Source organism: Marmota marmota, unplaced genomic scaffold (assembly GCF_001458135.2).
Source record: "Marmota marmota marmota unplaced genomic scaffold, marMar, whole genome shotgun sequence".
NCBI classification, from domain to species: domain Eukaryota; kingdom Metazoa; phylum Chordata; class Mammalia; order Rodentia; family Sciuridae; genus Marmota; species Marmota marmota.
Genome location: NW_026000037.1, coordinates 55608055 through 55621722, shown reverse-complemented (window position 1 = coordinate 55621722; position 13668 = coordinate 55608055). Strand labels below are relative to the sequence as shown.

Here is a 13668-nt window from a genome sequence, read left to right as displayed (position 1 = left end):
AGGGTGGAGGATGGGAAAGGCAGCGGAGCACAACAGACACTAGGATGGCAATTTGTAAATCAATGGATGTGTAACTGATGTGATTCTGCAATCTGTGTATGGGGTGAAGGTGGGAGTTCATAACCCACTTGAATCAAAGTGTCAAATATGATATGCCAAGAAATTTGTAACGTTTTGAACAACCCACAATAAAAAATTAAAAAAAAAAAAAAAAGAGGTTATAGGAGACTTAGGCATTCATGATTGCCAGCAGAGCCCACCTCTCCCTCATTAATAATATTTTTCCAAAGTGTATTTCCAAATACTTTACAGCTCCCAAAGCAATCTACACACACACAAGCTGAGAACCAGGGTAAGCATCATTTTCCTGTTTTAAAGAAAAAAACAAGGTTTCAGAGAGCAAAGCATAATTGTACCTAAATGCAAATCAAATTAAGTGTAACTGGCAGAGCCGAGACTGAGAATTTAAACTTGCATTCTATCTAGATGTTCTCCTATGCTGATGTGAATTTCAATTCTTAATGAGTAAGCTGAACTTACCAATAAGAAAGCAATAATGATTGAACTGCTAGCTTTCTTCTATTTAAACTGATCTAGAGAGCTTAAGGACAATAAGATGCTGGTCCATAATGGGGTATGTGTGGGGAGAATGGAGGAACTTTGATTGAGCCAAGGGGAAGGAAGAAAGAGGAGGGGGCACAGGGGTAGGGAAGATGATGGAATGAGTTGGACATCATTACTGTAGCTACATGTATGATTGCTCATATGGTGCGACACTACATCACATAAAACAAAAGAAATGAAAAGTTGTGCTTCATTTATGTATAATGAATCAAAAAGCTTTCTGCTGTCATGTATAACTGATTAGAAATAATTAAAAAAATTAAAAAAGAAGAAAGAAATTAAATGGATATGAATAGGAAAAGAAGAACTCAAACTATCCCTATTTGCTGACAACATGATTCTGTATTTAGAACACCCAAAAAAATTCCAACAGAAGACTTCTAGAACTCATAAATGAATGAAGCAAAGTAGCAGGATATAAAGCTAACACCCATAAATCAATTGCATCCCTATACATTGTTGATGAAAGAGAAATTTGGAAAACTATCCCCTTGCAATAGCCTCAAAAAACAAATAAAATAAAATATTTGAAAAATTCTTAAAAAAAAAAAGATTAGCCTCAGGCAAGTCAAATCTCTCTTCTGAAAGTATTATTTTTTTCTTTTCTGAAATGAGAAATGTGGGAAAGTTGATCTTTACGGCCCCTCCCCAATGCTAGTTAGTGGTCTATGTCATATGCACTGCTTACAGAAATATGTGATGGGCCATTTTTTCAGGTAGAAGTAAATTTTGAAGCTGCCTAAAAAAAGCAACATTGTCCAAGCAATTTCAACCTTTTTAAAAATGACGGAAGAAAATTTTAAATGGATGTACATTCTAACAGATGAACAAATTTTATTTTCATCCTCAAATAGAGAAAAGAATGACAACCGTGTTTCCATATCAGAAAGATTCCACGCTAACCAATACGCAAAAGAGAACATCTTGAAACATGACACCAGGGGAACACTGCAGCTTTTGTTGTTGACCTTTGAAGAGAACGCCACGTGAAACCATGATGGCTGTGCCTTGGTTCAGGCTGTACTCAGGAATTCCAAGGGAATGGCCAAAGGGCTAGTCTGACACAGTCTTCTCAGCTTCAGGTTTTCACCCAGTAGTGAGTCACAAAGTCAGCAAGTAGCATATTTTAAAAATAAAATAAATTACAATAATTTATCGATGCACGTCACAGAATGCAGCAATATGCTGAGGTTGAGCTAGTTACAGAGATGCTGCTCTCAGCCTCGGAAGTGGGACTCTGCAAGTCACACTTCTGCTGGCTCTGAGGGACTCAGATCATGCCAAGTTTGGTCTCTGGAAAGCACCAGGGGGGAGGCTGCAAGAAGAAAATAGGACTCTCTTCTTTCTGGTTTGCTTCCAGTTCTTGTCATCTGCATCCTCACCCAGTGGCAGCAGCAGCTGGATGCAGTAGCAGCAGTTGGTTCCAGTTTGCAGTTTCTACACATTCCCAGGAACAGTATCATTGTGCTCCTTCAGAGACACCAGCTGGGCTGCATCCCTTCCTCAGAAGACTGGTGGGGCTCATGGCCCTTCCTTTGAGATTCTAAGTTCTAATAACTGCAACCACTTCCTGTGACTCCTTGGTCTTCAGAGTGGTGCATATCCCTGCCATTCCTACCTCTCTGAGCCCTTCCTTGGTATAGCACAAGCAGAGAGCAATGGGTTATTCAAATGTTGGTTACTGATTCACAATGACAAAGGAGCTTACACCAGAGTGTATATTCATTTGTAAATTAGTTATTTCATGAGGCACACTGTTCAGTTCAGCTACATTTCACAGGTCGATGTTCTCAAAACGAAGTGGGTTCATTTACGTTGGTGTGCAAGCTCCTTATCTCATCACACACTGGGAGTCAATTACCTTGAGTTCCTCTGGTCAATGATTTTTTGATATTATAGTAATGCTTAAAATATCCCCTACGGTTTTTGTCTCTTAATAGGTGCCCCCAGATTACAGAAGTTAGATAGAGGTATATTTTGAGTAAGTTTTCTTTCAATTATGTATATGCACATGTACAGAATTGATTGTGATATAAAATGTACTTTATGACTATAAAGTTGGAAATACATTAGCCTAACATGTATATTACAAGAAAAAATACTTATCTAAATCTTGGTAGCACATGTATTTATATGGTATTCCTGTGACACTAATTATAGGAGTCCATTGAAAACTATTTGAATAATTTCACCCAACAGAAACTCCTGTCTACAAATGAGGAAAAAAAAAAAAAAGAACAGTAAATGCAGTACATCAGAGAGAGCTTAGTCTATTTTCTAAGGCTTGATATGTAGTTTCTCTAAAGACCTAAGAAAATGTGTGAATTTGTATAAGCCCATTGTATGCTAGGACTTTTGAGCACATCAAGTAACTAAGTAACTCTGGGCTGCTTTTTACAGAAATACTTATCTCTGCCAATCATATTAATGGGCAGTCACTTGTGACAGCAATAACAGAAGCAGATGATATGGTCAAGCTTCACCTATTTAAGTATTTCCTAGCACTCTAACAATAACTTAATAGTTTACTTACATGTCTGTAAAGCAAATGCTGTATAATCTATTCCTTATTCTTTTAGGGGAGAAAGGGCAGTTACTTAGTTCAATGTAGAAGATAAGTCCTAGCAGGTTTGTTTTATCTAAAGGCAAAGGAAAACTGAACCATGAGAGGTACCAGGCATTTTTCTAAGAGTCTAGGTAATAGTAATTGATACTTTGGATAAAATGAGTGCCAGTAACAGTCATCTACCTCTTAACATTGGTTCATTACACTGGTATTATGAAAAAAAATTTCTACTACTCTTTGGAAAATAACATAAAAGACTTTCTGCTATATTGAAGAAAATGGATTTCAAAGTATTTATTGTAGTTTGAAAATCTTAATTACTTCATTTTATTTTCAAAGCTGTGTCCAAATTTTTCCCCCCTCTGGGTGTAGATGGATAAAACCATTGTCTGTTCCAAGACAGTTGATAAAAATATTTAAAAATATGTATCAAGTACTTAAAGTTATTTAAATTGGAATAATGACTTGGTTAGGTCAACTTTGTTACTTAACCAAAGGAGGAAGTCATTTGGAAATTATGCTGAAGTCAAGACAGGCTGGTAAAAGAAGAGGAAGCACTGGAATAAGAGACAGCAGTGTGTGTTTAATTTGAGGTTCAGGCTTTAGTAAGCTAGCTATGTTACCTTCAGAATGCTATCTGTCCTCTCTGAGTTGCTGCTTCCTTAGCTATGAAATGAGAGGGCTTGACAAGATGGCTTATGAAGTTCTCCACAGGTATTTTGGTCACGTGGTTTCTATGCACTCATTTGTATCTTACATTATGACTAAAACTAAACTAAAACAGGTGCTGTTTAGACAGCATTAAAGAAAGAAACCCCCATTACAAATTAGTTTAACCAGAACAATGTCTAGTTCCTTTATCTTTTTAAAGCATTTGTTATAAGCAGAGATAGTTGAAAGAAAACTGGTACAGTTTAAGGAAAAACATTTTCAAGCAAACATTCTATCAGCAGGCCCTCTTAACTGTCTTCCACAACCCACTGAGGACTGGAAGAGAAAAATTATTCTTGTTGCACTCATTTTGTTTAGGGTCAGAGTGAGCCAGAGCTAAATGTCAGAGTGCTTCCTGTTCTGATGACAGATAGCCATGCTTGACGTATGATAGCTACAGGAAACCATATCAAGCCCACCTGGGGGAAAGGGCAAAACTGCTCCTAGCTCTCATCATCTTCTCCTTTTTACCACCAAAGCCTCTCACCAATAGAACCAGGAGAGAATTCCAAACCTTGACCCTAGTTAGCAAACCCCAGGTACCCAGAAATACCACTCTCCAGTATCAGCTGAAATTCCACCCAAAGCAATCTCTTCTTCCAATATAGTAAAGTTACAAGCATAAATGTCCTACAGTCATTCTATTTTTTTTTCTAGATAAGTTTGAACATGAGAATAGCAAGGTTCTAAAATATGCAGTTTCCAACACATTAATTATCCCATTGAGAATTTCTTCCTATTTATGGGTAAAGTTCATCCATTTAAATCTATCCAACTGGCCTCTGCACCATATATTCTTATTTAGTGAAAAAATAAGTGCCATTGGCAAAGAAAAATATAAGGAGTAAAAATTATTTCCTCTAGGAAACTATAATAATGGGAAACAACCACTATCTATAATAGGATTTGCCACAGACAGACTATATCTGATAACTCAGACCTTAAAAATAAAAACATACTTGAAATTTTCATGTCAATATTTACAAGATTTACTAGGAAGTCACGCTACTTGGCACAAGTGCTATTTGAAAAATATTTTTGTAATAAAGATAACAATCATATCACTTTATAAAATTATTTAAAAATAATTTTCCATTTTATGTCAAATCACTGTTGCTAATATGTACATGACTATCAGAAGGTACTTCTTCATGAGTCCTAAATTTAAGCAGCCTAACTTGTTAGTAGTAGCAGTATGCATGGAAATAACTAGGAAGAAAGACTATGGTAGACACAATGAATTACTTTCATAGAGTAAGGTACCCTAGTCCATGCAGGATTTAGTAAAGCAGGCAAAGAAAGCACAACTATGAAAGGAACTGAATTTTCCACCAGCAGTTAGTGCTGCCCTGTTAATTGCAAAGTAAGACGTTAAAAGAGCAATTTCTACTCATGAAGACTACAGTGATAACCCACATTGCAACAACTGATATCAAGCTGCGTGATATGTGATGTGGAAACTAACTTCCTTTACAGCATCAGCTGGATTTTATGAAGCTCCTAATGCAAAAAAGTATAGTTAGCTAGAATGGATATGGGACTAGCAGCATCTTCCACTGGAAAAACAAATGTATCAAGTACTTAAAGTTATTTAAATCGGAGTAATGACTTGGTTAGTTCAACTTTGTTACTTAACCAAAGAAGGAAGTTATTTGAAAATTATGCTTAGGACAAGACAGGCTGGTAAAAGAAGAGAAAGTATTTTCAGAAGAATCTTAGATATGTGCCTAAAAATGATTTACTAAAAAAAGAACACAAAAGATTACTTGCAAGTCAAATAAAAATGCACAAATAATTCTTAGGACGACTGTTATAACTGTTTAAAATATAGTCACATATTTTTTAAAAATGGGATGTAGGCTTCTGGTTATATAAGAATTATATAAAGTAATTTGACAGATCCTACCTTTTTCAGGAACCGGACTCCATAGGTAAATACGTAGAGGTAAAATGAAAATCTCCACCTGCAGAAGGTTAAAAAAAAATTCTATGACATTCAGTCTATATATCTCATAATATATTCTGAAATATGTGAGTGAATGAACTCCATTAAATTTGCCTCTCCAGGGATTAAACTTGTTGTGTATTAGCTGTTGAACACATATGTGCATGGCTTACACCAAATATTTTAAATATTAATCATTCATAACTTTTTTTCATTTACTGAATTTGCCCATTTTCTCCCTTTCCCCAACATGTGAATTTTCTCTTGCTAATTACTCATGAAGGGATATAGTTCAACAATATGAAGATATTCAAATAATTTATCTGATTCAGACACTAATGACTTAACTAACGTTCATGTTTGTTTAGGAAGGAAAGGAACTGGGAAGCACTGGGATTGAAGTAAATTATATTCCATGCATGTATGATTATGTAAAAATGAGCCCCAATATTTTATATAATTATAATGCACTAATAAAAATATAAAAAAGAATAAAAAAACTTCAATATTCTAAAATTGGGTAAGTTTCTTTTGTCTTTTAAACAATTGTTTATTGACATCTTTGTGGATGTTGCTAAAGGAAGTCATATAGATTTCAATAAGAAATATTACAATTGTTAAAAGTATATACCATTCTAAACTGCATCTACCTGGTAGACTTTGTTTTTAAATTAAAAAACATTTTATGTTTTCTTTAGATTTTAAATGATAGAAATGTTTCAAGAATGTTGAATTATAAGATATGTAAGTGTGTATTTGTTTGTTTATTTATTACAAAAAAAATCCCTCTCTTACCCTAGTACTCAATTTCTAATTTTATTCCTGTACTCTCTGTGAATAGCTGTGCCTTTAAAACCTGGCTAGATTTCACTGCATACGATTCCTGAGGTTATGTTGTTAGTGGAAACTTGGGATTTTTAGGAGTTTTAAATGAACACAAAGTAGAAAATGACCAGTCAGCTTCAGTCCATCAGAAGGCAATTCACTTTTTGTGTTTGCAAATCATGTAAAAATTTCAAATAGGGCAACAATGAAAGGTGATCTTTCGAGATGATTCAAATAATGTACAAGATTATCTGGAGGAAATGACAGCTGTATTCAGATAAGAATAAAGAATAATGATATGGGGTCTCCAACAGTTGAGTGGGACCCAAGGGAGACACAGGCAGACTCATTCATGGACTAACCAACTCTTCACATTTTCTGGACTTTAATCAGAACTAACTTTTGGAAAAGAGCTTTGAATGTCAGGGTTGAAAACAGCCAACAATTCATAAAGCCTGAATCCAAAGAACAACAGTAGAAACTGATGGAAACAAAAATGATTCCACAAGTCTCCAAACACTAATAGAAAAGCAAGGATTCTAAAACCGCACATAAAAGCCACTAGTAAGTAGACATGGCTTGCTTATTCATTAAAGTAAAAAACTTAACTTTAACTTCATCTTCAATTTCAGTTTCTTGGTGGTTACAGGTAAGAGTGATTTGAGTCAAATTCTAGGTCAGAAGTGGGATGGCTTCACGTGGGGCTCTATGCTTGATTTAAATGCTGTACTGTAGCTGTTTTGAAATTCTTATTTGTTGGACAAGGGGTGCCATGTTTTATTTTGCATTAGGCCTTACAAATTGCATAACTGGTTCTGATTATGAACATAGATTATCCTAACTTTGGGTGAGGCTGTTAATATCCCTTGACCTTAGTCTATCTTTAAAGGTAGAGTGAGTTTATACTGTAATGATGACTCAAGAATTTGGTAGCACCAGTAATCTCTACTTTTCTCTAGTCCCTCCCTCTACTTATTGCATTGAACAAGGCTACTTGATGGATTGCCTTATTTTTCTGGCCCCTGGAGGCAACTGAATTTGTAACTTCTTTATTAAATCATTTATAACAGCTGTTTCAGCTCTAAGACTACTGTTAGTAGGCAGTGATCAGGCAGCTTTTATGTATAATAAAAATTTTATAGAAGTCATTGGAATTCCTACCATTACTTAGGTACATTTTATTTCAACACTAGAATGACCCAGTTTTCCTAAGACATAGGTTCTATTACAGGAACACTGATGCCTCTATGATTTGAATAACAACTCATGATGAATATTTACAAGGCAGAGTATATTTTCACAAAATATCTGCAGGAAGCAAGATTTTTCAAGTGCTGTGTAACATGAAAAAGTACTTTGCCTGTGGAGTTTCATATAAGCTACACTTAATTTTAAATGTTTGCCACCCAGCCCCTGGTAGAGGCTCTCCCAACTTTCTACTAAAATATCTCCACAAAGAGAAAAAAGTAAAGCAGTTTGCAATCATACAAGGGAGGAAGATATTACCAGCAACTTTTTTGCTAAAATTAGAATGATTTTACAACAGTAAAAGAATAAAATGAGGTTTAATGAATGCGATGAGAGGTAACAAGAAACAAGTTGAAATCCTTAAAGCAAGTAGGAAAATGTATCTGCATATCTCTCTTTCTCTGCTTTCTGTCATCTTGAACATAAATGTAAAAATCTGTATCAGTCAGAAACCTAGACGGCTCTTTTTCATGCAAGGTGATGCCTCTTGAGGCAGCAGGAGAATCCCCCACTCCATGGGTTAGTGATTGCAACTTTATTTTAACAACTGGGAAGAAGGGGAAGTACTTTGCACCCTGGCAGTGTCAGTGGCAGATTTAGAGACAAGATGATCTTTGAAAGTGCTGCATTCTGAGTGTTGGAGTTCTTATATAACTCATATATAAAGTAACAGAGAACAAGGCATTGGAGATACTTACTTGTCTGAAAGTCTTCTAGTCCATTGAAAATGGGTCAGAGTCCATAAACAACCCCCCACTAAGAGGTCAGAGATCTAAAAGGACTTTTACTAACAAACAGGAGCACAGTGGGGCTAAGGACAACCAGTGTATTCTCTTTTTGAGAGGGTCTGGTTGAATATTTCCAAATTCAGGAATAAAAATATCAGCTAAAAGTCAGCATGGGTCTACTAAACAGTACTGAATATGGAAAGTAACGAGCATGCAAATTTTCAAAGGAAGCACATCTTTAGTTTCCTAAAGATAATTTCCTCTAGGAATCAAAAGTAATTTTTAAAAACGTATTTGGCAACATTGATATGATAGAAGAAGATATGACCTCTTAAAACAAAAGTAGAAAGCTATAAATCAATAAAAGTCCTCTGGTAAGATGAAAAGAAATTATAGATAGAAAAGAAAAGAAAAAAAAAAGAAGCATTACGTGGATTCTAAAACTGAAAGGTAGCATTATCATCCACGTGGAGAGAAGTGATTGCAGAACACATAGGAAAAATTAAATCACTGGTGTATAGAGGGTAAATATCCCTATGAGGCCATCTGCAAAAAGATCCTAGGTCTGAGGGACCGGAAAGAACAACAACAGCAACAAAAAGTCAATTATAACTGTTTCTGAGAAAACATAAGTGAAGAACTGAAGGGGAAGTAATAATCCAAGACAAACTGACAAATTAAAAAAAAAAAAAAAACCTAAACTGAAAAAAAGGAGAATTAAATTTACTCCAAACAATATCAATTCAAAGTTCCTTTCTGACAATTTTTTTTAAGCTGAAGGAAAAAAGAAAACAAAAAGAAAATCCTTCAGTATTTACAAAGAAAAACAAATACAAGTCAAAACACAAATCAGGGGCTGGGGTTGTGGCTCAGCAGTAGAGTGTTTGCCTTGCACATGTGAGCCACTGGGTTCGATCCTCAGCACCACATAAAAATAAATAAACAAAATAAAGGTATTGTGTCCATCTACAACTGACACACACACACACACACACATCAAAAGAAAATGAGTCACCGTCAAAGGAACAAATGTCCAATTGGTCTTAAATTTCTCCTCTGTATTACCAAATGCCAGAAAAAGAGAAGACTCAAAGAAAGCAACAGCCAGCCAAATTCCCTTTCATCTGTAAAGGAATTTGAAAGATATTCTCATATTCAAAGGCTCAGAAAAGACATCACTCATTAACCTTTACTAAAAAAATTAGGCTAATTCCAACCCACTAAGATACAAATAAAAATAAAGAATGTGAATGGTGTAATTTTAGAATCAAAAGAATATATTTCATTAGTAAAGTAAAATAATTGCAGTAAATTTCATTGCCAAATTAAATGCTATTGTTATTAAGGAATAATGTAAAATACTTAATAATAATCAAGGGATTATTCCTCAGACTGTATTAATGAAAACAGGGAATAAGAAGGGAGGCATTAAATCCATTCTTGTTGGACAACTTCAAGCCATTGTTGATTTGATAACAAGAGAAATAACAGTGAAGGAATATTTTTATAGAAACTTAAAGATGACTCCTGGTTAAAAATGGTAAACTGAATACAAATTCTCTTCAGTGCCTTTATGAACGTACCACTAAACTAGCAGAAGAAGGGTTCTGATAAGCACAGCATGAACTCCCAAGGACAAGAAAGCAGGATGAAAGACGATTCTTCAGCCTGGAAAGCAGAAGGGAAGGGGTGATAGCTTACTTGGCAGAATAAGGAGCTAAGTCAGTCCTAAGTAGTCCATGGTGGGTGCTCAGAAGGATTCAGAGTCCCAGGAAGATTCCAGATGAGGAAAACAATTGTACAAGGAAGCAGCCCCCGTTGGGAACAGAGGCCTAGGCTTGTCCCAGGGGCCTTGCCGTTGAGCACTGACTCTAAAGTTGATTTCTCTCAAATTTGGTAGAATTAGAGCACACTCCTTTGCCTAGAGAAGTCAGCATGTTCCACTGCATTTGCTTGGATGTGGAAGCCTTTTATATCCATCAAACCTGAAAATTAGAATAGGAAGCTAGTAAAAACCACCACTGAATCTGGTTTATTATCCTTATACAACAAGGCTGAACAACTCTTTTTTTTTTTTTTTGTTAAAAATCAAGAATGATCAAATGTGCCATAAAAGCAGGAAATCGGGGCATTGGGCTCTTGTTTCTTGCTGCCAGGTGTCACCCAAATGGCACAGGGTTCCTTAACTACAGAGGGGACCTTGAGCTCAACTCAGCATGCCATTTTAAGGAGGGCAGAGCAGAATGCAGAAGTCACCTCATTCACAACGCTTATGTAAAGTGCTTCTTCTCTGCCACCAGCAATTCTAGGTGATTTATAAATAGGAAGTCATTTAATGGAGCTATTTCACACAGCAAGGCAGGCACCATTATCATCATCATCCCTACCTTCTTTTTTCAGATGAGGAGAAAAGCCCAAAGAGGTTTTATAACTTGCTGAAGACCACACAGCTAATAAGGGGGAGTCAGGATGGAAGGTAGGCAGTGTGATTCCTGTATCCAGGCTCTTAACCTTAAGGCTATGCTGCTCTGCCTGATTTTACACCCCTGAACGGAAGACAGTGCCTTCAGCTAAAATGGTTTTCTTTGGACATCATAGGTTGAGAGCAGTCTACTTTGACCAATACAAACAGACTGCTTACAAACCTGGGGACTAGGGAGGACTGCTCTGCTCCTTCTTTTCAAGACTAGGGCAGTTAAAATAATATGAAGCTTACCAACCAACATCACAGTGATTACCTCCTGGGGCCTCTCCACACTATCACTCACCCCTCCACCTGCGGAAGCGCTAGCCTCTTTCAGGATTTATGTCTAATGCTGCTTGTTCTGTGAAGCCATGTTTTCTTAGTGCTGCAATCCTGGGAACACTGCAACTTTCTGATCTTATTTTCTTTCCTCATCTTTGATTATAGCCACAAACCTTTGACTTGCTTGTGAGTTCTAAATGTCTTAAGAATGAGTCTTATTTATCCTTGCCTTTCTGGTAGCAAATATTACCTTGCCAAGACTAGCTCCTCAACTGACCTCTGAGTTTTTATTAAGAGTACGTGTTCCCTTCATTTATTGAATTCTACATTAACCAAACTAGTCCTTGGTCAAATAACTTATCAACTATTTCCAGGAACTATACAAATATGAGCAAGAAAGGGGAGAGGTATGACAATGGAATGGTCTAAGTAATGAAAAATATTGTTATTTCGTGCAAAATTAGGGCATACTGTCACAATCCAAAAAAATGAGGGTATGGTTATTCTTTTCTCTAAAATTGAATTAACTTGGAAATTTTTCTCAATTCAGTTCTTCTATTACCTAAACAAAAATAAACAAGGGCTAGGGGTTGTGGCTCAGTGGCAGATCACTTGCCTCGCACATGTGAGGCACTGGGTTCAATCTTTAGCACCACATAAAAATAAATAGACAAAATAAAGATATGTGTCCATATATAACTAAAGAATATTTTATTAAAAAAACAAATAAACAAGATTAGCTGGGTGCAGTGGCACACACCTGTAATCCCAGTGGCTCGGGAAGTTGAGACAGTAGGATTGAGAACTCAAAGCCAGCCTCACCAACGGTGAGGTGCTAACTACTCAGTGAGACCCTGTCCCTAAATATAAAAAGGGCTAGGAATGTGGCTCAGTGGTTAAGTAACCCTTCTACCAATAAATAAATAAATAAATAAATAAACAAGATTAGCTTATTTCTTATCAAATATGAGAAGTGAAGTCGTGCTTATATGCATGGCCTGAAAATTTTTCTTTCACAAAATGTAATGTATAATATAAATTATTTTGCTATACCTTAGAAATTGTTACAAATGACACAAAATTATGCAGTTGGAAAATGAGAATATTTTTAGAAATAAATTATAATGAACCTTATTTATTGGTACTTTAAAATATGTACATCTATCATTTTACTTCTAAGCCCAAAGTAGACTATTTTTCTATTCAAACTCATAGCTGACAACTTTTATAAAATAAGAACAATGCTATGGGAAGTACTGAAGAATGAAATCTACCAAATTGTGCTATTTCTATGTACAAATCTACCACAATGAATTCCACAAAAATAAATACATAAATAAACATATGTATGTCAAGGCTGTTTGAAGATCTTTTTTAATTAAAAAAAAGATATGAACAAAACTGCATTTCAGTCATACTTTATACTTCTCCAGTAAATTACCACTGGACTTATAAAAACTCCAAGGGGTTTCTGTATAGATATAATCACTTCCACAGTTTTAACATAAAGTAATTGGTGTCTCAGTCTTGATATGAATAGTGATCTTGGAGAAGTACTTTTTACTTTCAGTTGGCTTTCTTTGGAGCTCACCTATTGTTATACAATAATATAAGTAATTGCTGGCATTTCTTGAGCACTTACTTTGTGCTGATACCATCCTTAAGAGTCTCACATATTAAATAATTAGTAAATCACTTACATCTTATGAGAACCCTATGGGATAGATTCTATTGTCATTCGCATTTTATATATAAGATCGAACTTGAGTAACTTGTCAAAAGACACAGTTAATAAGTGGTAGATTTTAGATTCAAATCCAGACAATTTGATTCCAGAGACCATTTTCTTTCGTACTAAATATCAATGATTTTTAACACATAAGTTATTTTACTGTGAATAACATTACAGCTCTTCCTCCTACCACAATACACAAAAATCAATGGAACTATTCTGAGAGCTGCTGTCCCTGTTTCAGCTACAAAAGGAGAGCAAAGGAGATGGGTGCCTTCTCTTCCTTTCTCAGCATAATGCAATGCACACATTTCAGGTGAAGTGACTTCCTGAGACTCCTACTGAGAGGTGGTGCTGTGAATGTATGTTGCTCACCCTAACAGGAAATGGCTCAGGGAAGGCCCAGATGTGGCCTTAACTACTGTGCTTTATTGTAAGTTTAGTATTTATATACACACAAGTCAGAAGTAGTATTTATATACACACAAGTCAGAAGTATCTGCTCCTCCATTTTTTAATTTTCTCAAACCAGACTACTTAACA

At 35.6% G+C, this 13668-nt stretch overlaps 1 protein-coding gene across 2 annotated transcripts in view; it reads right to left on the bottom strand.

Moving 5' to 3' along the window:
- Positions 1-13668, bottom strand: part of Cers6 (ceramide synthase 6) — a 294570-nt gene that overhangs the window by 116868 nt on the left and 164034 nt on the right. For both annotated transcript variants that reach the window (XM_048812423.1, XM_048812424.1), the window contains exon 4: positions 5808-5865. In XM_048812423.1, coding sequence (XP_048668380.1) covers positions 5808-5865 — 58 coding nt within the window. The remainder of the gene's footprint in view (positions 1-5807; positions 5866-13668) is intronic.